Source organism: Muscardinus avellanarius (assembly GCF_963383645.1).
Source record: "Muscardinus avellanarius genome assembly, chromosome: 1".
Classification (NCBI taxonomy): Eukaryota; Metazoa; Chordata; class Mammalia; order Rodentia; family Gliridae; genus Muscardinus; species Muscardinus avellanarius.
In genome coordinates this window covers 217,352,570-217,379,559 of record NC_137786.1, presented here as the reverse complement: position 1 = coordinate 217,379,559, position 26,990 = coordinate 217,352,570, and the positions used below count along the sequence as shown (strand labels likewise).

General features: G+C 42.7%; 1 protein-coding gene across 1 annotated transcript in view; it reads right to left on the bottom strand.

Moving 5' to 3' along the window:
- Window positions 1-26,990, bottom strand: part of EXT2 (exostosin glycosyltransferase 2) — a gene marked incomplete at both ends in the record, with an annotated part of 126,732 nt that overhangs the window by 55,420 nt on the left and 44,322 nt on the right. Inside the window, one exon of the mRNA XM_080706825.1 lies at window positions 13,379-13,510. Within this exon, the coding sequence (XP_080562951.1) occupies window positions 13,379-13,510 (132 nt within the window). The remainder of the gene's footprint in view (window positions 1-13,378; window positions 13,511-26,990) is intronic.

Below are 26,990 nucleotides of genomic sequence, written 5' to 3'. Positions count from 1 at the left end.
GGAGTTATTATCATCCCTAACCCACAGGAACAAACTGTTGCACAGGGAGAGTCAGTAAATAACCCCGAGTCACTCAGATCATCACAAGGAAAGAAGGGCCTAAAACCTGCCAGTCAGAAACGCCTGGGCTGCAGTCAGCTTACTCCCAGGTTAAACCTTACTGACTGCCTCTTGAAAATTCCTGCTATTATCTGAATTTTAGCTACTTCAATTTTTTTCTTTCTATAGCACTGAAATTTACATTTGGCTAAATGCCCCCCCTTCTTTTATAATGCCAAACTGCTGTCAAGAAGAGCAGGGAGGGTGGCCGCTGATTGCTTTTCAGGTAGTAGAGGAAAAAGTTGACATTTCATCCTCTTCTTGCTTGGAAAGGAAGCCAGTCATTTATAAGACCCCTCATCTGGCAGTGGTCTCCATCAGTGGGATGGACAGGAGCCAGTTAAATGGCTCAACAGAAGCCATATTAAAAGAATTTGGAATGAGAGAGTTCCATATGTTGGTCCTTTTAATAATTCATGAGTTATATCGGTCTGCAAGTAATAAATTTCACTAAATATATCTATGGCACGATTGCTTAAGATATTGGCAAAGATACCATATCATTGATTTTATTGGTTTACAATTTGATATATTAAAATTAATGGTTCGGCTGTTTGACAGAGCAAAAGATTTGGATTATTTTTAAAACATGGTCTTTAATCAGGCAATCATTACCCTGAATCTGTTACTTCATAAGTATACTGAACACATCTGAGAGAAATGTCTCAATAAAAAAAAAAACTAGTGACTTATTTGATGCAGAAAACAAGGCTGATTTATAATTTAAAAACAAAGTTTCTGAGAAGCGTAATGATGACTTAAACCATGACTTCAAATGAGAGGTAAAACAAATTTTCTGCTTCACTTGACTAACTCACGCCTGAAACACTCTGACAGTCTGAGAGAGGGGATCATCTCTGGCCCAGGAGTCAAAAGGTGTACTGGTCGCCCACTGGCTCCACGGGCGTGGTAAACAGGAACTCTTGGGAATGAAGAAGAATGAACCCATAAAGGCAAAGAGAAGTCAAGGAGAAAAATAAGAATTAGCATTCAACAAAATTTTGGGAGTAAAACAGATGGAGTCTTCCTTCTCAAAATCTCCCTCTCAATAGAATGTAGGCTAAAAATAGAATATGTAGGATGAAATATGACAAAAATTATTTAAAGTATACAGTAGCGGGCACAGGAAATAAGTCCCCAGGGGCCAAAGAAGGAGGGGAATCTGCAAATGAGACCTGGACGCATGCACGGGGGCCGGTGGGCCCATGCCAGGCTGGAGGGCAGGGGGGTTGCCAGGCTGGGAGCAGGGCAATGCTTTCCGTGGCCGTGCTAGAAGAGGAGACTTGCTTCTGGGCCCCAGAAGTGAGGGAGTGAGCAAGACTGGCACGCAGGGCCAGGACTCCTGAAGGCCTGTGATGGGCGGGCAGGAAGCACCACTCCCTAGTACCAGAAACAACACAACTCATTTCTCTCGCTGACCTTGAACTTGGGGTGGAAATTGGGATGAGAAGAAGCATCTGTGGGCAACTTCTAACTTACCCATTCCATCCTCATCCCACAAGGGCAGAAAGATAATTCTGTGGATCAGTAAACTAATCCAGGAGAAATAAAGCATGGGCAAACCGCTGGGTCCCCATCCTTCTAACAATGAGCTCATTGGCCCATTACTTGGCTTCTCTACACATCGTGCTTCCAATGGGCTCTTGGTGCCTCGCTCTCACTAGCGGGAGCCACCAGGTATTTGAAGATAGCTTCCAGTACAAAAGATTGCAAATAAAAAAACTGAAAAAGGAATTAAAAAGAAATAATACAGGAGCTGAAGAAAAATAAAACCATCATTAATAGCTTTGGAAAGAGAAAATACTATATCCTTAAAACAAGAATGAGAAGCTACAAAAACATTAATTGGAAATGTTAAAAAATGTTCAAACATTAAAAGTCGACAAACATTTCAAATATTAAAAGTGAACAAAATTTTAATAAGGGTTAAAAGATAAAATTATGGAAAGAGCTGAGAAATTTAAAATAATATCAAGAGATAGATAGTAAGATAAGAAAAACAAGGACCAATCCAGCAGATTTATCATGTAGGTAACAGAAGTTCCACAGAGATAAAACAGAGAAAGAAAATGATCAAAGAAGTGAAACAAAACAAGAAAATTTCTTGGGTTTGAAAGACATGAATTTCCTTTTCTTTTTCTTTTTCTTTCTTTTTTTTTTTTTGTGGTACTGGGGTTCCTGGAAACCCTTCTACCTCCGGGCTACACTCCCAGTACCTATTTTTAAAATTTTTTATTTGGAAACAGGGTCTCTTGGGAATGAAGAAGAATGAACCCATAAAGGCAAAGACTCTGTGTGTGTGTGTGTGTGTGTGTGTGTGTGTGCTGCAACCCAGGGGCTTTTCTACCTCCGGGCAATACTCCCAAACCTATTTTTTTTTTTTTTTTTTTTTGGTGGTGGTACTGGGGTTCCTGGAAACCCTTCTACCTCCAGGCTATACTCCCAGATATATATATATATATATATATATGGAAACAGGGTTTCTTAAGCCAGCAAGGCTGGCTTTGAACCTGCGTGATCCTCCTGTCTCCGCCTCCCAAGTGTGGGGATTACAAGCGTGCGCCATGAATTTCCAGTTTAAAAAGGGTCAAATTGCTGGGCATGGTGGCACATGCTTATAATCCCAGTGCTTGAGAGGCTGAGACAGGAGGATCACAAAGCCAGACTCAGCTACTTAGTGAGGCTCTCAGCAACTCACTAACACCTGTTTCCAAATAAAGTATAAAAAATAGGTTTGGCGCCGGACATGGTGGCGCACAAAAAAAAAAAAAAAAAAAAAGGTTTGGGACTCTTGCCCAGAGGAAGAGGTAGAAAAGCCCCTGGGTTATAACACACACACACACACACACACACACACACACACACACACACACGGGTCAAATCAGTACTGTTAACAATAATCACTTATCCCAAGGCATTTCATTATAAAATTTAGAACATAGAATTTTCCTGAAGAAAAAAATAGTCACATAAAAGATCAGGCTTAGAAAAACATTTCACCTCTTGAGATTAGAAAGGTAAGCTTAAAAGACAACAGGGCAACATTTTCAAAACTGAATAAAATCTAACTCAACCAGAATTCTACACTAGCCTCAACTACTAATCAAATGTGAAATAGACTAAATACAGAAACTTTATCTCACATAGTCCCTTCCTTGGAAAACTACAGGAAAAAATAAACCAAAAAAGATGTAAACGAGGAATCCATCAAAGCCAAGAGAAAAAAAAAAATTCCTAGGATCATGGTAAATTGAGAATCAGGATGAGTACCAAAGCAAAAGGCCAAGAGAGTGATCAGTCTGGATTGGAGCAGGAGATCTAGAGGCTAAGAAGAGAGCACTCCAGATGGAAGGACAGAGTGGCAGAGAAGGAGGGAAGGAAAGACCGCAAGGGAAAGGAGGAACCTCGAGTCTTCTTGTGCTTAGCCACTATCAATTAGTGATGAAAGATTATTGAAAAGGGAAAAAGGCAACTATTAACTCCCTCAAAAATAAAAAGTTGTACAAGAAAGGAAACTTAACCCAGAAATAAAACTCTGCATCTACAGCCAACTGACTCTCGACAAAGGTGCCAAAAACATACACTGGAGAAAAGACGCCTCTTTAACAAATGGCGCAGAAGAAACGGAATAGTCATATGTAGAAGACTGAAACTAGACCATTATATGTCTCACCTTATACAAAAATCAACTCAAAACAGACCAAAGTCTTTAATATAAAACTTGAATATTTGAAACTACTAGAAGAAAACACAGGGGGAAAACTTGGAGATATTGGTACAGGCAACACTTTCCAACAGGACCAATAGCTCAGGAAACAGAAGCAAGAACTGACAAATGGGTTTATATAAAACTTAGAAACTGCTTCACAGCAAAGGAAACAAGCAGGCATGAGGAGATGATTACAGAATGGGAGAAAATCTTTGCCAGCTATTCAACTTCCTGTGGATTAGTATCTAGAATATATAAAGAACTAAAAAACTCTAACAAAAGTACAAGTAATCCAGTAAAAAAATGAATAAATGGCCTGGACAGACACTTCTCTAAAGAATAAATACGAATGGCTAATGAGTACATAAAAAATGTTTATTATCCCTAGCCATCACAGAAATGAAAATTGAAACTATATCAAGATACCACATCACCGAGTCAGAATCACTATCAAAAGAAAAAAAAAAAACAATAAATGCTGGCGAGAGAAGAAGGAACCCTTATGTACTGTTGGTGGGCATGTAAATTACTGGGTCCCTTATATTACTGTTTGTGTTTTACATGCCCACCAGCCTCCACGGAAAATAGTATAGCAGTTCCTCAAAAGAGTAAACATTGAAATACCATAAGATCCAGCTACATCACTGCTGGGTATTTATCTGAAGAAAATTAAGACAGCATACAAAAGAGATATGTGTATAACCATGCTTACTGAGGCACTATTCACAACAGCCAAGATGCAGAATCGGCCTAGGTGCCCATCGACCAATGAATAGACAAAAAAGATATATGTATGTATGTATATATAGACACACACACATATACACATACATGTACACACAGTATTATTTAGCCAAAAAAAGAATGAAATTGTGTCATTTGTGGGAAAATGCAGAGAACTGACAGTCATCTTCTTAAGTGAAATAGACCAGGCACAGAAAATCGCACATGTTTTCTCTCATATGTAGAACTGGGCAGGGAAGGGGGTTGGGGGAGAGGATGGACCTGAAAGTGAAAAAGAGAAGGAAGCAGAAGGGGATCTGGAGAAGGGAACAGAGGAAGACCAGAGGGGGTAGAAGGAGGATTAATATCATCAAAGCATATACGGAAATGGCACAGTGAAATCCACTGATTTATATAATGATTATGCATTAATAATTATAGTAAAATATATTTTTGATCTGGAGTTAAAAAAGGAAACTTAATTATTACTTAGAACTTGGTTCAATTGAAAACAATATTTATCAAGTTCTAATAATACATACAATAAATATTGCCTTAATGAAAAATGATGACATGGTCCTATTGGTAAGATGGGAGAGGAGAGATGTGTAGGCAAATGGGAGAAATCGGGAGAAAAAGTGCGGGCTCAGAGGAAGTGAAAACATGTCTGTGAGTAAGAAATTGAGAAGTTGTACTAAAAGCATTTTGTGGGGAAATAGGAAGATAAATATTAGAGGAAAAGTAAAAGAGTTAAGAGCAGTTGCCCTGGGGCAACTCCAATAGTAATTAATTGTGAGACATGTAAAAAGGATAGACTATTAAAGATGGAAATAAATTCTTTATCATTAAGGTAGAATAGAAGAAAGAAAAAGGAATAAGTAGAAAGGAAATACAAAGAAGGAAAAAGAAACTACAGCTTGGATCTGAAAGTTCCAAGCTTAAAATGTTCCTGTCACCTCCAGATCTCTGGGAAATCGACAAATCTCACTCGCAATCTTAAAGTTACCGGAAATCAACCCATTTATAAAAACTGCCCTGTGCACTATAAATCAGCCCACTAGTACATGCATGTATAGATAGAATAGGCCTAGTAAAGGGAGGAAAAAACCTACAATAGAGGCACTTTCCCAGTGTTATCTACGGATCAGATAACGGAGCTGTCAACCTAAAAATCCTGAGATCTGGCAGACCACCACAAACCATCTCATGATCACCGGACTGCTATTGTCCCCACATCCTTCCCATGCCCACCACCCACTTTATAAGAGGAGCCCCAAACTCCAAAACCACGTCTCACTCTCCCTTGAATGTGCATTCCTTGCTATCCTGAGGAAATTTCTGTGCCTCAGTACCTGATGCTTGCTGAAAGTCTCTCCCACGGCACTCACCAAAGACCCATCTTTCTGAGCTGAGCTGCCACTCTCCAGGACTTCCTTGGACTCCCGCCAGTGACACCCCGAGGTTATCACACTCAACCACCGCACTTTCCTGCTAACTTGTGCTACAAGATTGCTTAAGCAGAGCTCAAGAGAGACTTTCAATGGCCCCTGAAACAACAGGAAAGGGAACGTGGTGTGCTCACAGGTGATAGCTGGTGCAAGAAGGCCGACTCTGCCAAACAGTATGTTCTAAATGAATCTGCTGCTAAATCAAGCTCCCACATACTCTGAACAATTACTGTACTCTCTGCTTCTCCACAAGCTGTGTGATGTAGGGAAGCAGTCGGGTTTTGATTCACGAAAGCTGGAGCCATAAAAGTGGACCACAAGTAAGCAAGCGATGGCGGTGGGACTGCATCTGAGGAAACAATGCATGCCCACTGGCATCGCCACTGGGTTGCCTGCAGATCCCGGCTGCATGGGCACATGAACTAGCCTCTCCAGGGGCTGGAAAAGGCAGGATATGCAGAGGATCTGATGACATCATCAGCTGAGCAACCTCCCCAAGGCGTCCTTTCATTTTCCTTACATATCCTCCCCATTCAAACCTGGCTTCTGTCCTAGGCTTCTCCATTTTCTATCTGACTAGACTCTGTCAAGATCTCCATTTACAGACCCAACTTCTTTTCACAGGAGTAAAGGGTCGTATACCAGATAACTTGTGCAAATGTGATCCCTCAAATGAGATACCTCTAACAATAGTGACTTCAAAAAGCTTACACTTACCCAAAACTCAAGCAAAGATCTCTAAATTCCATACATAGTTTTATCATATCTAAGCAGCAGGAGGAAGAAAGGTCTGAGAATAAGCCAAGAAGGTCTCCTGGGGGGCAGGGTAGGCGCTCAAATTCCAGAGACGCATTCCACAACCTGGAAGTTAAAGGGCACCAAGCTGAGTTAAACAGACTGTTAACCTGGTATCTTTTCAACGGAAGAGTTCTGCTTCATACATCTGATCCGGCACTTCCTCAGCCTGCAGAGTGATTTATTGCTTGTTAGTGTTTACAGCTGACTGATATTTTCAGCTGTGTGTACAACCACAACCATCGAAAGTGAGGGCCGTTGCTTGGACCTCTAAGCGCAGGCAGCCTGGACCTAATCTAAGCCCTAGAGGTCAAGAAGTGGAACTGGATGGGGGCAGGGGCAGGGTGGGGGGAGAGACTGGGAGAGAGAAAGAGGAGGAGCGCACATGCAAGAGGGAGCGTGCGTGTGCATGCCGGCCTTCTCTAGTCAGTAGATCAGGACAGAGACAATAAATCAAATCCACATCAAAATATGGTTTCCAGATTAGCCAGCTTCAATAAGACTTGGGAACCTACCAGAATGCAAATTCTAGGCTCCAACCCTGGACCTCACCAATCTGAATCTCAGGGTGGAATGGCAGGGCTCTGTATGGTAACAAGCCTTTCAGGAGACTCTGACACATAGAAAGTTCAAAAGCCACTGCCTCCTAGCCAGCTCTCATGCCCACAGCCCTGACTCCATCCTCATGGAGGATGCCTGCCAATCAAGTGCTCTCATGAAATATCCTAACCTGGCCATTCCCTCACCCTTTGTGTCTCCAAAAACTGGACCTACAATGAGGCTTTTAGGAAGTCTGTTTAAATATGCAATCCTTATCTGAGGCTTTGATTATAACTAAGTCATCACTCTAGATGGATTTAATTGAAACAAGCTCATTCTTATGCTGGGTAAAAGAATTCATTTTAAGTCACTTCCCCAAATTTCTCATCAGTTTTTAATCAATGGCTATAGAGATCCATGGGATCTACCCTTTATGTATAAAGTCTGATATGGTAAATGCAGAAAAGAAAAATTGGGAGTATCTTTACTAATGTTATCTATAATGGCAAAGTTGAAAGAAACCCCAAGATTCTATCAATAGAGTAAAGAAAATTGATAATATGAGTTATAAAAATTGACATTTATAAGATGGGCTATAAAATCATATTGTAGTTGCCAAGCGTGGTGGCGCACACTTGTAATCCCTGTGCTTGGGAGGGGGAGACAGGAGGATCGTGCAGGTTCGAAGCCAGCCTCGCTGGCTTAAGAGACCCTGTTTCCAAATAAAAATATAAAAATAGGTCTAGGAGTGTAGCCCGGAGGTAGAAGGGTTTCCAGGAACCCCATTACCACCAAAAAAAAAAAAAAAAAAAAATCACCTTGCAGTCAAATAGCATGGGGAAATGTTCCACTCTACATAATTTTAAGACTATATTATATTTAATTCTACAAAAAATTGCCATGGATATGGTTTTGGTGGCATATGCCAGAAATCCACAAATTTCCAATTTAATGCTCATTTGTCTTGGTCTCTGTCCTCCTGCATCTGCTCACATCTGGCAGAGACCCAAAGAAAGAGGGAGGAGGGGCCTGGGAGAGGCCCAGCTATCTCAGCTATCCCCAGATGTAGGGGCGAAGGCCTGCCAAGACACAAGGTCAGAAATGGCACCTCAGAAGTAAAGCTGGAATGGAGTATTTAGGGAGATGGGGAAGCTTTGCTGACAGGTATAAAGGCAGGGAGATAAAAAGACAGAGAAACAAAAGGCAAAAAATAAACACTGGCTAGACATGAGGAAGGAAGTTAATAATAAAAACATGCATCCTGCCAGGCGTGGTGGAGCATGCTTATAATCCCCGCGCTTGGGAGGCTGAGACAGGATGATTGCACAGGTTCGAAGCCGGCCTCAGCTCCTTAGTGAGACCCCGTTTCCAAATAAAATATAAAGTAAAATAAAATATAAAATAGGTCTGGGAGTATAGCCCGGAGGTAGAAAAGCCCCTGGGTTCCACCCCCAGTACCACACACACACACACACACACACAAAAAAAAAAAAAAAAAAAAACCATGCATCCTTCTCCTCATAAGAACCTTAACCTGGCCAGGCATGGTGGCGCACGCTTGTAATTCCCGTGCTTGGGAGGCGGAGACAGGAGGATCGCGCAGGTTCAAAGCCAGCCTCCCTGGCTTAAGAGACCCTGTTTCCAAATAAAAATATAAAATAGGTCTGAAAGTGTAGCCTGGCAGCAGAAGGGTTTCCAGGAACCCCGGTACCACAAAAACAAAAACAAAAACAAAAACCTTAACCTGGTGAGAAATTCCTTCTCAAGGGCACATTCAAAACCAAGGGCTTCTCTTTAAAATAGGCAGATCTATGACTTCCAAGCTATGTCCAAGAACTACCGTGGCAAACTTTTCTGTCCTGTGGGTGTGGCACAACGTGGCTCATATAACTGGCCTCGCTTTATAGGTAAGAACTGCAGAGCTTCAGGGGCCATGAGTCTCCTGCAAGGCACCCTCACTGTCTTGCCACCAGCACACCAAGGCCATCTTGATACTCAAGTGAGGTAGCTGCATCTAACTCTCAGGTCTTGCTCCCCAGTGCAAGCAGGCTCGCAGCAGGCTGGAGGCCCAGGCAGCACAGCTCCAAGAGGCCCTGACCACCCTCTGATTTATTGACCACGATCCACACCTACTCCCACTCCAGTTCCTGACACTGTAAATTCAGTGGAATCTAGGGGAGGCTCCCCTGCAGGCTGTGCTCTAAGTAATCTCAGCTAGAGTTGGCAAACTATTTCTAAGAGAGGGGAAAGTTAACTCTAAGTCATCACTACTCAGCCTCCTGTCGGTTGCTTTCACTGAAGATGCAGAAATGTAAGCACTCTGCTTCACATCAGGGCTCTCATCACCTGAGCTCTTAGAAACACGATACAAACCAAAGTACCCTAAAAGGGACAATTTAAGAAAGAGTTCAAGAGAAAACACAGGATGCATTTCCTAGTTGTAGATTTAGATTATGTTTTTTATGTTTATGTTCTTTCCTAAGTTGAGAGCTCAGCACTTTCTTTTTTGGGGGTGTGGGGGGATACTGGGGATGGCACCTTACATGCCAAGCAAGCGTTCTACCACTGAGCTAATTCCCAGCATGCGGGTTAACCATTTTGTCCTAAACTAAAACTATCTATTTCAAAACTGCAAAATTTCACATTTTCTCTTAGTCTATATTCTTATAAAAAAGAACTAAAATTCCAACCATTTATTCTCATTACACTTCTCTTGGAGCTTCAGATAAAAGTATAAGATGAAGTCCTGATATTTCCACACTTTCTTTTGGGTTATGGTTGTGGCACCTGAGGTCTCCTGCAGAGGAACACATGGGATGTTCTTTGTCTCAATGTTGCACCCTATGATGGGAAAATGTGTAATGTCTCAGCCCAGAGGAGGCTCAATGGCTCCCACAGAACTCCAAGGGCAATGCACCCTAAGGTGCAGGCAGAGTCCTGGCTTCTCACTTCCTTATGCAACTTGCCGATTATATGACCTTAGATCATCATGAGGCACTAGAGTCTCATTATGACCACTTTATAGATGAGAAACAATCTATCACTTTTACTACCTTCCCAGCAGAGTGAGGGGCAAATAAAATAATGGATGCCACACTGGTACGTGAGCAAGTGTAGCTCAAGTCTGGATCCCCATCTCCCTCTATATCAAGGGCCTCCTGTCTGGATTACACTGTCAGAGTTATTACGAGGAATACCTAGATCAATCAGAAATGGCTTTAAGAAGCTTAAGGCTTTATTCAAAGTTATCCTTTTATATATGTTAAGTGCCAGAGAATAAAAATAGATAACAGGCTCTAAGAGTTACCAGGAGGAGATGCTAGCGTCCTGTTTGGAGCGAGGAAGACCGCGTGAGGAAGAGGTCTACAAGCAAGCGGCCTGCAGAACGTGTGTAAGTGGAGACACGTGGGTTGACAGTGAAGAGAGCCAGGCCAGGGAGGACCAACAGCCACAACGGCACCGAGAAGGAAAGGATGGGCGCTCGGGAAGGAAGCGGCAGGAGGCTGGGAAGGAGATGGAGCCGCTGGGGAAGGCAGCAGCATCCCCTTGTCCGCCACCCGGTGCATCCACAATCCTCTGGACAGACCACACAACATGCTTCTGTCTGTCTTCCTAAACTTCTCCTCAGTCAACAGTACGGATAGGTGGGCCCCCCAGATATGGCTCGAGTTTATCTGCTCTCAATGCACCCCTGGGTTCCAGTCGTGTCCCCATGCTCTACATAATGTATGCTCCGCACTGGTATCACACACAAGTTGAGCCCCAATGCAGTTTTGCCACACACTCCCTGTTTCAGATGCTGCTGTGACTTCCTAGCACCCGCAGCTGACACGCAGTAGCTCGGGTAAGACACCAGGCGTTCTGCGACTGGGCCTCTGCAGGCCCCATCCCCTCTCTCCCTCGCGGATTCCCTCCACCTGCCACATGGATCTCCGCAGAGTTCCTACACCGCATGCTCCCTTGTCTGTGCCTCTGAGCTTGTGGCTCCTTCTGGAGGAAACCCTTTGCCTGTTCTCTGACTGGATCATCATTTAGAACTGTTTTAGATGTACATACAGCAATGCAATTAAAGGAAAAAAGTTCAATATTGAAAAAAGCAAAATTAAGTTATAAAAAAGCTTATTTTAAAAATGTAAGAGAATGTCCTAAAAATGGAAACTATAGGATTCAGTAAGACAGTAGTTACAAAATTAATATATAAAACCCAAAATGTGTCTTTACACAAGTGGTAACTATGTAGAAACTATGTCAGAAAGTATTACTTCATCATAGCATAAGATAAAAAATTAAGAAAAAATTTCTCATTTAAGAAAAAAAACATTAAAACTTATGAAGAACCTATAATAAGAAAACTTTCAAATTCTACTAGAAAGATAATTCTTCCAGGCAGCAAGATCCAGTGGGATGTTCATGGATCCTTCTCTGCTTTGCTCACTGATACCTGCCTAAAGCAATCTGAAAATTCATCGAGACACCAATCAGAACACAAAGAGGGTTCTTTGGGGGAACCTGACAAAGGTATCAGCCTTTACTTCAAAAACACAGATGAAGGGTCATCCTTCAAATAAGTAGATGATGCCGGGTGTGGTGGTGCACGCTTGTAATCCCCGCGCTTGGGAGGCAGAGGCAGGAGGATCGCTCAGGTTTGAAGCCAGCCGTGCTGGCTTAAGAAACCCTGTTTTGAAATGAAAATATATATAAAATAGGTCTGGGAGTGTAGCCCAGAAGTAGAAGGGTTTCCAGGAACCCCTGTACCACCAAAACAAAACAAATAAGTAGATAAGCAAATATATATATATATATATATATATATATTTTTTTTTTTTTTTTTTTTTTCCCCTGCAGTACTGGAGGTGGAACCACCCAGGGGCATTCTACCTCCAAGCTACACTCCCAGCCCTATTTTTTATTCTTTATTTTGAAACAGGGTCTCACTAAGTTGGGGAAGGCCTCACTAAGTAGCTAAGGCTGGCTGCGAACCGCGATCCTCCTGTCTCAGCCTCCCAAATGCTGGGATGACAAGCGTGCGCCACCATGCCTGGCTGAGCAAATATTCAAGTACTCAGAATGACTGAGGCAGCAGAAAGGAGTGATGCTGCCCCGTGTTCCGGGGCCCTCTGGACACCGCTCTGCGATGGACTTTTCCCAAACAGTGCAGTTTCCTGGAGGACAGGAGCTGCCTTCTCTTCCTGCACTATCCGTGCCTCAGGGATGAAAGAAGGAAGGGAGGGAGGGGCCGGGAAGTAAACGGTCGTAAAGGAAGGTCCTACACGAGGATCAAGAGGAGGCGGCAGCAGCACTGGGGAGAAGGCAGACGTGGTGACAGGGAAGGCTGCCCCGAAGGAGATGGCTGGCTCGGATGAAGATGGAGCCATGTCCAGCTGCTGATGTGAAAGCTTGAGGTCTGCACGCTGGGCTCTAGGCACGCTTCAGAGCAGGATGGAAGCCATAATGCCAGCCCCAGATGTCAGGCCTTCTCAGTGAGAAGGGAGTGGCTGGGAGCCAAGGCCAGACCCTCCCAAGGCCTGCACGCAAGGGGCAGCCCCGACCACGTCCTCTCTCTTCTGCCTCCGCTGGTGTCCAGCAACTGACGAGAGCCACCTACAAGGCCTCTCCGTCACTCTAGCTTACTAATTTCCTCACTGGGTGTTGAAAAGTTCATTGAAACAACACATGTAAGGCACTTAGCAACTCCCCTGGCAGAGCGGAGGCCCTCAAAATATAAGCTTATTATTAAGTTGCTTACAGAACTCTTTCAAGAGTTCTTAGCACCGCAACTGCAAAAGTCATCGGGAGGTCTTGAATTTGCAGCAAGGCCCATGCCTGCCCACTTATCTTGGCCATAAATAAACAGACTGTCCTCCTGAGCACAGTGAAAACAAACTGAAAGCTGCTGCTTCTGTATTTCTTACTTCTGCCAGCACTGCAAAATTACGCTGCCTTTATCAGGTCCCAAGTATCAAAGGCAGCCTCTCGTCTTAGAAGGCTGGAACGTAAGACGCCTTTACAACTGCGGCACATTTTCCTTCCTCCGCCCTGACTGTCACGTGGCTTGAGCACTCACCACAGCGGGAGGGTCGTTCCAGTCTTCATAGGAGATGGCTGCATAGGGATAGATCCGGTCGTTGATAATCTGCAGGGTGGCCAGGGCAATGGCTTTAATTGACTGGAAGTACGCTTCCCAGAACCACCGTGCCTATAAAGAAAACAGCACTGTTATAAGTGAGCAAGTCAGGAGATGGGGGTCACTAGAGGCTCTTCACACTCAACTCTGGGCCTAGGTAACTCCTTTATTCCCAAAGATAGGGTCCCTAGGGCAAAGGATCCCTCTGTCCAAGCCAACTTCCTCAGAGGTGTGATTTGAAGCACAGTAGGAAGAGAGTATCAGCGATGAAATGCACACTGGATTCAACTTAGATACAAGAGGAGCCCTGTGTACAGGAAAATGTCAACGAGCTTTATCAGAGCGAGTCCATCGGCTTTATTTTCGATACACACATAGTAAACTGTACAAGTCTTAAGTGTACAACTCAGTTATTTTTTTTTTTCTGATACTGGGGATTGAACCCAGAAACATTCTATCTCCAAGATATAGTCCCAGCCCCCTCCCCCTTTATTTTTTGTTTTGGAATAGGGTCTTGCCAGGTTCCCAAGAGCCTCACTATGTTGCCAAGGCTACCCTTGGACTTGCAATGCTCTTGTCTCAGTCTCTCAAGTACTGGGATTACAGGAACGCCCAATGAATTTTTACATCAATACATACTCCTAAAGCTACTACCCAGATGGGGTACTTGAGAAGAGTCCCCGTGTGTATATCCACACATTCACATGTAAACTTCCCAAAATTTTACTTTCAGATTTGTACCCTCAGAGCTTTCTCTTGTAAAAAGCATAAAATTGGATTATATTTTATCTTATCCAAAAATCACTGGCTTCTAATTATACAGCTCATTTACACTCAGTATAATTACTGATATGTCTGAGTTGAATGGTATGGACATTCTATTTTTTTTTTCCTGTTTGTTTCACCTATTTTTTGGTCCCTTTATTTTTCCTTTTTCAAGGAGAAATAATAAAACTTTTATTATTATCCCATGTTTTTCTTCATTAACTTGTTGCTTGTTTAGTTTTCACTATTTTTTTAGTAACTATCCTCACAATTCAAGTAAACATCAATTTATTGCGTATCTCAAATTGACAATTTTATACCTTACTAAACAATTTAAGAACCCTCTCTCATCTGCTATGCTGTCAGTGGCAAATACTTTTCACACACACACACACACACACATACATACATACATACATACATACATACACACTTTGCAGTACTGGGGATAAAACCGAGGGGCTTTCTCCCTCTGAGCTACACCCTTAGCCCTTGGGGTCTCCTCTACCGCGTACTCAGGAGGCGGCAATCCCTCAGGAAGATAGCAGGCATGGTTTTCGCTTTCTTCCCTTGTGGTTTCTCTTTCCTGGGATTTTGTCCCCCAGATACCATATGCTTTGGAGGCCCTAGTCCCCCCCTCGGCCTGTAGGACTTCTGCCTTCTGCTGGGATTCCACACTGGAGCTGTGAGCTGGAGGGCGCGCCTGGGGACAGCCACAGTGCACCCACAGCCCATTTCTGCGTTTCCCTCCCCTCGGGATGGCAGTCCCTCTGGTAGTGACCGCACCGCTTGTTCTCCAGTGCCTCTTAACAGTTGTTGCTTTTATTAAAATCTATTCTGGCAAGCTTTATGCTTCTTATTTTTGTGATTAGGGTATTACTCCAACATCATCTACTCTGCCATGGCCCAATATAGTCTGTTGAAAGAAGGTCATTTCTCATCAAATAGAAGTTAGCCTCAGTTCCTAATAAGAGCAGGATGCTGGTCTAGAGGAGCTGTTCAGCTGCAGCCAGATCTTTGGTTCCACTCAAAACCAGAGGCTAAGAGGGCTTGTGCAAAGTGTGTGTGTGTGTGTGTGTGTGTGTGTGTGTGTGTGTGTGTAACACACATGAAAACTTAGCATGGAGAGTGGAAGGACAATCTTGAGATGGAGGAAAAAGGCACTTTCTAGTCTAAGTCAGCTAATTTCAGTTCTGTTTCCTGAGCAAGCGTTCCACCCATGAGTTAAATGCCTAGGCTATCTTCTGAGTTGTGTGACTACTATTCTCTCTACTAACCATAAGAAGAAGGCAAAGCATCAACATTGAGAATTTCTCCTACTCCAGGAAAAGCTAACACGCAGACTTAGCCCTGAGAGCAGGCCCGTGCTCACTTCTGCTGCCCCGCAGTTGGCGCCACCCCTCTGGCTGGCTGCCTGCTACAGCTCCCTGGACGGCCTGCTTCACAGTGATCCTGCTCCCGCTTGAGTTCATGGCACTGTGTTCTCTGTAGTCAAGCAAACAAAATATTTATATTCTATGACACCTGAAAGAACATACCCTTTCTGTGAAACGGTCTCCCTTCCTCTGAAACCCACAGCACTGAGGCTGATGGCTCAGGTGAGTCCTGGCCACACTGCTTGGTACCAGCCTCCTGTGGTCCCTGGTGATCACGTCTCTCTCCAGCTGGATCACGAGTCCCCTAGGCATGGGCTGACCTCTTTTTTTTTTTTTTTTAAAGTGTTCTTGCAAATGTTAGCACTTTACCTGCTGCAAATGTGTTCCCATGATCTCATCTGCTCTGTATAGCCAACTTGCTACTTATTTGGGGGCAGACACAAGCTTTGTTTTATATGTGAGGAAAAGGTATTAACCAGCAGAATCAAAATTCCAAACCCACAATTCCTAACTCTCAATTCAGACTTTTTTTCACTTCATTCTGGAGTATTAACAGTACCAGCAAGGTGTAGGTTTTAGGAAATGGTCCTGCTTCAAGAAACTGAGCAATGTGAAACTTCACTAAGAAGCACGAGCCCATGCATAAACACACATATGTCCTGAATACTTACCTGCTTTTCTACCCAACAGATATCTTAAAGGATATCATAATCCTTTTAGAAATCGTAAGTCACATTCAAATTAAACCAAACTCAAACTTGAGCATTCCCTAATCTTTACACTCACAAGTAATCCAGTACTTCAGAACTAGCAGAAAACAGAAAATTGGTAGCAAATTCACCTTGAATTCCAGCCAAAGGCACAACTGTGGAACAAAGCCTCCAACTCAAGATATTTCAAACGAGCCAGGGGCAGTGGTGTGCTCATGTAATCTCAGTACTTGAGAGGCCAAGACAGGGGGACTGCAGGTTTCAGGCCAGACTCAGCAACTCAGTGAAACCCTATTGTAAAATTAAAAAACTAAAAAAAAAAGGGGGGGAGCGGGGGTTGAGGGTGTAGCTCAGAGGTAGAATTCCCCTGGGTTCACTCCTCAGCACACACACAAAAAAGTCTCAAAAGTCATCTCTCCCTGTCCACGCACTGCAGTCTGTGTGGGAAGGAAGCGAGTTCTGCCAGTGATCACAGCTCAGATGACTCAGCCTGAGCCCAAGGGAGCATCTCAGGCTTAATTGTTTCTGCAGGACTGCTGTGACACCTTGAAGTGTTCAAAGGGTATCATAATTTCCAGCCCCTCCAGGACCCAAGGCAGCTACTTGTCCCCGGACAGGAAGGAGTTTTCAGCGATGCCGCCAATGTACAAAACACCTCTGTTCTCACCCAGAGACCAAATCTATGCTCATTATGTTCCCCTCCCCCTAAAAACAAAACAAAAAATAGCCCATGCGCCACATTTATAGGTATTTAGGAAGTGTGAATGAGGGATTCTTCAACAGCTATGCAAATTCCCTGTCACTCTAAACTGTGGCTGCTACACAGTAGAAGAATGAGTCACATATGAACAGGCCAGACCCTACCACCTCAAGGAAAGCATTGAACCTTTCTTGGTAAAACAGATAGCACTGTGACTGTAAAACATGAAAATTCCATAGCATAAGAACTACAAAATTCCTACACACTTTCCAAAGCTCCTAGAGGGCAGGAACCGGCCAGCTTAAAACTATCATAAGCAAACAGGAACTTCAAACTGAAATTGTTATTTCAGTTTGCACACTTATTAAATGAGATTAATGTCGTAATTTTCAGTAGCATAAAGTAAATAGGGTTAGCAAGAACAGACGTTTGAGGGAAGCCAGTGTGATGTGGTGGGGAGCACGAGGTGAGAGAGCAGTGTGCACGATATTAAGTTCCGACGCCTGCCTGTGCTTTCTGAGAGACAGCGGGTCGGAGCGCGCACGCCTCACGGAGCTGTGAAGATCCATTGACCTGAGGTCTACAAGCCTCTCACTCAGCTCTAGGGCAGGACAGGGGCACCAGCAGATGGCAGCCCTCCCATACCACCCTGCACCCTTGGGGCGTTTGTTCCTTACGTGACGATACATGCAACACTTGGTAGCATGTCTTGGGCTGAGAATGGGCAAAGGAGAAGCGGAGAGATGGAACGGCATCCCATTGTTTCAATCTATTCATCCCAGTTTCCGAAGGCAGTGGAGAAACCCAAGCAGTCATAGAACAACTAGAAATAATAAAATAAGCCAGGCATGATGGCAGATGCCTGTCATCCCAGTACTTTGGGGACTGAGACAGGAGGATCATAGACTCATGGCCAGCACATGGTAAATTAGGGAGGCCCTGACTCAAAAAAGACAGAAAGAAAGAAAAAAAGAAAGAAAAAGAAGAAAAAAGAAAAGATCAGGGGTGTAGCTTTGGGTTCAATTCCCCAAACTATAATGACAACACATAAAGTATTGTCAACACCTAAAGTATATGACAGCACTTTATGCTGATAGTACAGCTGTCTGCAACATGTGCCTTCTGGCTGAACATGAAGCTTCTGAGGAAGCAGACAACGCTCCTCCAGACCCAGGCCCCAGGTGGAAACACCTTTGTCCGCTCACCAAAGAACTCCTATATCCAGCTCAGGGCCTTGTTAAAGGGCAGACAGCCCAGAAAGGCAGCTCTACCCAGCACTTTACCACAGGCACCAGGTGGCAGATACTACCTACATCCATGGAATGTCTCCAGATCCTCAAGTACCAACCCACGAGTGATGAGGAGGGAATTCAACAATAAATCACATCTTAGATACTGAATCCAAAGGTCAATGATGGGGAGTGCACTTGAGGGGGACCAAAATCCATTCATCGGTGGCACAGAAGATAGAAAGGGGACTAAGCATGTCCCTCATGCTATGCTGGTACAGACCATGAGAGTGAGCAACAGCTGCTAAAACCACACCAGGCCAGTGTGCCACCTAAATGTGGTCAGGATTCTCATCTAACAGGACAGCGACTGTATATACGTACCACCCCAACTGCCCTCAAGCAGCTCAAGAGCATCTTTAGGGTTCCCAGTGCCTCGTAATGCACCAGTCACCTCTGGACTGTCCGTCCAACCAGAGCCTTCTAGATGGGCCCCAGGTCCCTGGGTTTCCTTTTGGTATATGAAAGGATTTTTCCAAGGAAACCCACAAAATTTAAACCCGCTAGCTATTCATCTGTCCCAATTTCCTAATGCAAATGCGATCCAAACACCTGACAAAGACATGTGAGTGTGGGTCAGTACTTGGGTGCACACTGCTCTAGGCCCCTCTCCCAACCCACCAGATAATCCAACAGAGAGGATCCCCTTTCTTCTTAGGGTGGAGAAAACCACAAGGTAACATGAAACTCAACAAAACAATTAAAAAACAGACACCAGAACCTACAAAAACCTCAACTTTTCTTGGGCCCACTAGAAGCTGAGGCCATAAAGCCATCGAGGGAACCAAACGTCAAAAGGTGGCAAGCCCCTCTCTGGCATGCTTCCCACCACCATAGCAAATACCTGAGACAATCAGCTTACAGGAAACCAAGCCGCCAACACATGGGCCTTTGGGGGACTTTTATCCAAACTACAGCACTCTCAAGGAGAGATGGAGCACACAAATTACTTCAGCTTTGGAAGAGTGCAGGAGGAAGAAGGTGTGTGTGTGTGTGTGTGTGTGTGTGTGTGTGTTTGGGGATGGAAACCAGGGGCATTTGACCTCTGAGCTACACCCTCAGCCCTATTTTTTATTCTTTATTTTTGAAACAGGGTCTTACTAAGTTGTGGAGGCCTCGCTATGTAGCTGAGGCTGTCCATGAACTGCGATCCTCCGATCTCAGCCTCTCAAATGCTGGGATTACAAGTGTGCGCCACCACGCCCGGCACAGTAGCTGAGATTTTAAGGAATTCTTAAGAGTGTAGACCATCAGGAGAGTTTAGAAGCTCCACACACAAGGTGAGCCACTTCACTTGTTCTCCCCACCTCCGTCCACTTATTGGACTTTTCACCACCAAAAGTCAAAACCTTAGAATGCATGGGGAGGAGAAGAAAACCCTTCCCTCTCCAAGATCTAGACAAAGACCCACTGCTTCTAAGGGAGGAGCAGAAAGTCAGACTGCACCTAGGGGAGTGGAGTCAGGAAACTCCCTGCCCCTCCATAAGCCTTACAAGAAGCCCACCTCTGTAGGACGGGCAGGACACCCTCCCTTCACCGAGGCAAAGAGCACTAGTGAGGCAGGAGTGGAAGTAATAGCCATCTGGGCCAGAAGGACAAGCAGGAACGCCGGCCCAGGCTGGATGCTGCACTGACAAACCAAGGGCTGCAAATGTCTAGCCCAGCCCCGTCCAGGTGAAGGGCAGTGGGAACTGCCACGGGGAAGGGGCAGGAATGCTGAGAGCGCACCAGCTTTGTGGGCAAAAGGGCCCACAACCGAGGCTGACAGAGGCAAGAGAGTGTCCCACCGCCCCTACCATGAACCAAGCCAAGTACCATGCAAGAAGGAGTAGGAGTATGGAGAAAGGTGTGGGCAGGGCCTGCGGAGAGTGGAGGGCCAGGTGGCAACTCGAGAGAAGCCAGTCGCTGGGTCCACACTAAATGCAAGGTGGCCGCTGCCTCTGAAGTTCGTGGCATGCAAAGCACTCATCCCCACTCCTGTTACTGAGTAAACTGAGTCAGCCTCCCTCTCTAATGGCCTAAACAAGTCTATTCTGAACATGATATTTACCTTACCCTCTTCTGTTTTCCATACATAATGTCCATCATTCAATCAAAATTTACTAGGCACAGACAAAAGAAAGCAACCATAGTCATAAGATAAAGGTTTCTCTAGAACTAGATCCAAAGACGACTGTGATGTTGGAACTACTGGAAAGGAACTTTAAAATAACTGTAATTAATAATGTTAAAGGATCTAGTGAGAAAGGGAGATAAGTGCATGCGTAGATGAGAATTTTCAGCAGAGATAAAATATTAAAAAACAGTCAAATAAAAATGCCAGAAATACATAGCGTAATATCACAAATGAAGAATCCCTTCAACAGGGTTATCAGCACATTAGACACATCTGAGGAAAGAAAGAACAAATTTGAAGATAGAACAATAGACACTATCCAAAGACAAAAGCAAATTTGGAGGAAAAAAGTGAAATAGAACAGAACTTTTCAAAGCAATCTCAAGATTTAATGCAGTTCCTATCAAACACAGAAATAGAAAAACAAAAACACCTAAAATTCATATGGAGCCACAAAGGACCCCAAATAAATATCCAATGCTACCCTAAGCAAAAAGAGGTAGAGGTATCAAAATACTTGACTTCAAAATATATTATAAAACTACAGTAACCAAAACAGCATGGTACTGACATAAAACCAGATGTATTGAGAATGCAACAGGATAGGGAACCTAGAAATAAATTCAGACATTTAGAGCCAACTGATTTCTGCCAAGGGTACTAAAAATACATACAGGAAAATGTATACTCTCCAATAAATGGTACTGAGAAAACTGGGTATCTAGTCAGAAAAATCAAACTGGATCCCTATTTCTTACCATATACAAAATAGATTAAAGAAGAAATTATAAGACCTGAAATGAAACTATTGGAAGAAAGCATTGGGAAAGAATATCACGACTAGGCAAGGGATTTTCGGGTAAGACAGCCAACAAAAGAAAAAGAGACAAATGAAGTTATATATATCAAACTAAAAAGTATCCGAATAGTGAAGACAGAAATCAACAAAGGAAAGAGATAGCATATAAGAAAATATTTGCCAACTACACATCTGACAAGGTGTCACAACAGCCCAGAGGCCCCACATCTGGGCTTTAATAATCCTCATCTTACAGCTGGAAAAACTTGGTAGCAAGGCCAAATTATACTGCAGACTTCTAGGTGAGAATTACTGGGAGCAATGTTTTTGTTGTTGTTTATTCTTTTGCCATTCTGCTGTTGTAAACATGACAATTATATCACAACTTACTTAAAATTAAAGAGAGGAAAAGCGCGAGTAAAACCCTTCGGAGACACTTCTCATAGCCGGTGGTTCTATAAATATGTACTGGGCCCATGTCGCCAGCTTTTCTAGAGAAGGAAAGGAAGGTCACAGGCACTGGCTACATCTTTACTCAGGGACTCAATAGCCAGCAACAAACAATTTACTTCTTAAAATAAAAGGGAATTTCTGAAGCAAAAACTATCAGTATAATGGGGGTGTATCAGTATACTATCATTCTTCAATAAAATACTTATTTTGTTAATTTAGTTACATTAGAAATATCTTAGATGGTACCCATGGTACCATTCACAAAGGCCACAGCCATTTGTCCACATAAGAGCTGTAGGGTTCCTTTTATATCTTTTTGAGAGTTGTAAATACGTTTTTTATTTCTTTGCCATGGGAAATTGAAATTGCTTTTAACTATTTATTCTGCAACAGATTTAGACCCAGAGAACAGTTGGAATGGTGGTACAGAGAGTCCCCAAATACCCCTCATCCAGCTTCTCTTAACTTTAATTTGTATCACCATGATAAAAGTATCAAAACAGATCACCTCTGGAAACCCTTCTACCTCCAGGCTACTCTCCCAGACTTAATTTTGTTTAATACATATATTTTTTATTTGGAAACAGGGTCTCTTAAGCCAGCATGGCTGGCTTTGAACCTCTGCGATCCTCCTGTCTCCACCTCCCAAGCACAGGGATTACAAGCATGCGCCACCACACCCGGCGGCACAATTCTTTTAACTAAACTACACACTTTTTCTTCTTCAGATTTCCCCAGCTTTTCTCAAATATTATTTTTGTTTGAAGATCTAATCCAGGATACCACATCGCACTTACTTGTCTCCTCCAGTTGTGACCGTTTCTCAGCCTTTCCTTGTTTTTTGTGACCTTCACACTTATATATAGAATTGGCCAGGAATTTGGTAGAATGTCCCTTGATTTAAGTTTGCCAGTGTTTTCTTTTCCTTGACTGTGAAGCTGTGGATTTTGGAGAACAGCACAGAGGTGCTTACCCTTCTCTTCACAGGGTATCGGAGACACGTGCCATCAATGTTACTTAGTAAGGTGATGTTAACCAGGTCACAGGGTCGCGGTGAGATCTGCCAGGTTCCCCCACTATCGAGCCACTATTGAGTTCATCTCCTAGTCTGTTCCTCTGAAGCAAGCCACTGTGTTCAGTCCATACATAGGAGGAGGCAATGAAGTCCCGCCTCTTAGAAGAAGGAGTATCACAGAACCTAGCACACCATTATCACTGTACTCTGCAAGGATTCATATAATTATATTCACTGAGTATTACAAATTTTAACCTTCTTTATGTGCACACAATATGTAAAATCCTTATGAGAATTTGTGGCTGGTGGAAAACACAAAAAAAATTTTCTTTATTAATAACTTCACTAAAATAATCCATCTGAAATTTGCCTTAAATGTTAAATTGAAGCCTGATAAACATATTTCATCTATATAAGAGAAATATATATATATACATTTTCAATTTTGAAGTATTAGAGATAAATATGAGCCCTCAAATATTTATAAAATTCATTCTAGTTCTAATAGTATAACTTTACTCTGATATTTACACAAATAACAGTAAATATCCAATTTGATAACATGAAAAAAAGAAAGAAACCTAGAAAATGAGAAGTAATGAGTATGAAAGCAGAAAAAAAAATTGAAAATAAATTCAGAAGCTTTTCATTGGCTGGCTATTAAGAAAACCCTAAACATCTGCTAAAAATCTATCAAAGTTAGTGATTGCCAGCTACAAAACAAATTTTTACATAAATAAAACAAAAATTATTATATCCCAGCAATTTCCAGTGATATTTTACACACATACACACACACACATGCACGCATGCACACGCATATACACACACACACCAGTATCAAGATGCTAACCATTACCGCAACTTAAAATCTAGAGATCCAGATTACTCATGGTTCCCAGCTTTCCTTGCAGCAGTAGATGGCAATGTGACACAGTACTGGCCCATGAGGTGCGGCCCCTGGGTATGTGAGTATATAGCGTCTTGTTGCAATAAGCCATTTGGTATTTTCCCTTGGCCCCGTCAGTCGCCCCTGCCTGCCTGGAATGCAGACAAGGCTGGCTACAGGCTAAGCAGGTGTATTGTGACTGAAAGGAAAAAGCCCACCTGCTGAAGGTGACCAGAGAAAGCCAGAAGAAAGCCGGCTTCCCTCCCTGCACTGCGGCTTCCAGACTGCCATCAGCAGGAGACAATACCCTTACTTCTTTAAGTGCTAGCTAGTGGAGTTTTCTTTTATAATTAGTTAATATCCTCCTGACACTCTCCTTTTACGTGAAGAACATAACATGGACTTCATTTCCTGAAATAGAAACGCAATCATTTTTGCAAGTGATAAGATTTTGTATCTGAAAAATTTAACAGAATCGGCTAGTTATGTAAGGTAATTATAGAACAGTGGATTGGTAGTTTGGTTTGCTTTCCCTTGGATAGATACCCAGAAGTGATATTGCTGGGTCAAATGGCAAATTAGTCCCCATTCTTCTAATCCATGTGTATCTATGTTCATAGCTGCACAATTCCCCATAGCCAAACTATGGAACCAGCCAAGATGTCCATCAACAGATGAATGGATTACAAAACTATGGGATATGTACACAATGGGATTTTATTAAGCCATAAAAAAAACAAAATTACATCATTTTCAGGGAATTGGATGGAACTGGAGGACATTATGCTAAGTGAGGTCAGCCAGTCACAAAAAGTTAGAAAATGTGAAAGCTATGAAATGGGTCACTATGTGAAAGCTAAGGTGAAATGGGTCATAAGAGGAACTCTAGATGAAAAAGGAAATCCTATAGAGGAGCAAGCAAGGCAACCTAACTGAGGGGATTGGGGGGGAACTCTCTAAAGAACATGATGTACATAAAAAAAAAATATCAATTGCCAGGTGTGGTGCCGCACGCTTGTAATCCCCGCACTTGGGAGGCGGAGACAGGAGGATCGCGCAGGTTCAAAGCCAGCCGCACTGGCTTAAGAGACCCTGTTTCCAAATAAAAATATAAAAATAGGTCTGGGCGTGTAGCCGGGAGGCAGAAGGGTTTCCAAGAACCCCAGTACCACCCCCCAAAAAACCAATAAAATACATATCGATGTCAACTGCTAAACCAAGCATGGGAGGGAGGGAAGGGAAGGGAATGAGATGGGAAGGGGGTAGGATTTAACGGGGTGATATGTACATGTATATCTACACAAGTTTTTTTTATCCCATTAAGATGTATAAATTCAATGCATCAATAAAAAATAAAGATATCTTTTGGATAAAAAAAGCAGTGGAAAGTGGACCATCACAAAATTTACTTAATAAAACCAATGGCTATATTCCACTTCTGTTAGGTTGTAGAAAGTCACAGAAGACCACCACATATTTCACTAGGAAACACCAAGTAAAGTAAATATTCGAAATTTTCTTTAATGCCAAACAGTTTGTATCCTGCAACTGTGCTAAATTCACTTACTAGTTCAGAAGTGTGTAGATTCCTTTGGTTTTTCTAAGTATACAATCATGTCATCTCCAGATGAAAAGTTTTATCTTTTTTTCAATTTTTATGTCTCTTTTATTTCTTTTGCCTTATGTAGGACTGTACATACACTTCTGAATACAAGTGTTAAGAGTGAACATCTTTGTCAAGATACTAATCTTAGGGGAAAGTATTTAATATTTTACCATCAAGAATAAGGTAGGCTATAAATGCCCTTTATCAGTCACAGAAGTCTCCTTCTAGTCCTCTTTTGGTTGAGAGGTCTTGTTGATAATGGTTGTTAAATTTTATCAAAAGACTTTTTTCCTATATTTATAAGATGATCAGATGAGTTTCTCTTTACCTTTCTAATGATTACTTATTGAATGTTAGCCAACCTTGCATTCTTGACCTCACTTACTGATGACATATTGCCCCTTTGTTACATATCAGACAGCTAAATTCCCTTTGTAACATTTTGTTTAGGACTTTTACAATTATGTAGATATGGCATAGCTGCCTGGTACAATTTATTTTATTTTATTTTAGTGGGTCTGAGGATGGAACCCAGGGGCATTTGACCTCTGAGCTACACCCCCTGCCCTATTTCTTAATCTTTATTTTGAAATAGGGTCTCACTAAGTTGCAGAGGGCCTCACTAAGTAGCTGAGGCTGTCCGCGAATCATGATTCTCCAGTCTTAGTCTCCCAAATGCTGCTGGGATTATAAGTGTGTGCCACCACACCTGCCTTTTTTTTTTTTTTTTTGTACTGGGGATTGAACCCAGAGGCATTCTACTTCCAAGCTATACCCCCAACCCTATTTTTTATTCTTTATTTGGAAACAGGGTCTCACTAAGTTGTGGAGGGCCTAAGTAGCTGAGGCTGGCTGAGAGAGAACCTGTGATCCTCCTGTCTCAGCCTCCCAAGTACTGAGATTACAAGTGTGCACTACCACACCTGTTATTTTTAGTACCATTGATTATAAGGCACACCATTATTTTACGCAACACTAAGAAAGACAATGTTTTCAACTAACATATAGAATAATGCTAAAACTATATCTATTATAACAATACTGATATTAGAGATGTTTAAATCTGAAAAATATGGGGCTTGTAATCAATTAAATACAGCATATACATTTTTTACTCTATCCTTACAATAGCTGACATAGCTCCAGTTTACATGTAAGAAAGCCAGGCTCAGAAAGTAACAGTGACTCGCTCCTGGTCACAAAGCCTCTGACACCACCCATAATTCAAAGCTGTCTTGTCTAACTCTAAAATGTATGTTCTTTTCATCATGTTCCTGTCAGAAAAACTGCCCTGAAGAACAAACCTAAAACTGCAGCTAGGCTTTTAATCAGGTTGGGTTAACCTATTAATGCTTTTCACTGACAAAGACTTCTCTGAATGACATTAATGAAACCGAACATGTCTCCCGAACACCTCATCAAGGGACTATCATTAATGCCACGTGTTCAAACTGGGTGAGAAAGGCCCCGTGTATTCAAGCGTGACTAAATGACTCCAATATGTACGAATGAGACTCGAGTCTCAGGGAAACTAGGAGTGGCTCTCATAACTGAACATCAACCGGAGGACTACCACACTAATGCTCCTGTCTGCACCAACTTTAGTATGGTGGTGGAAAAGGCACAAGGACAGGACAGATCTGACTCTAGTCAGAAAAGTGTTGACAAGCATTTAACTTTTCAGGATCTCGGTATCCATATCTGAGATAAGTTATGATCCTTAAGAACTCGTGTATATCTGAAATTCAGTAACTCTCCAGTCAAACTTCTGTCTGCTTTACTAAAAAAGTTTATGTATCTCCCAGTATTTTGAGTTTGACATTCTGCCTGGCAT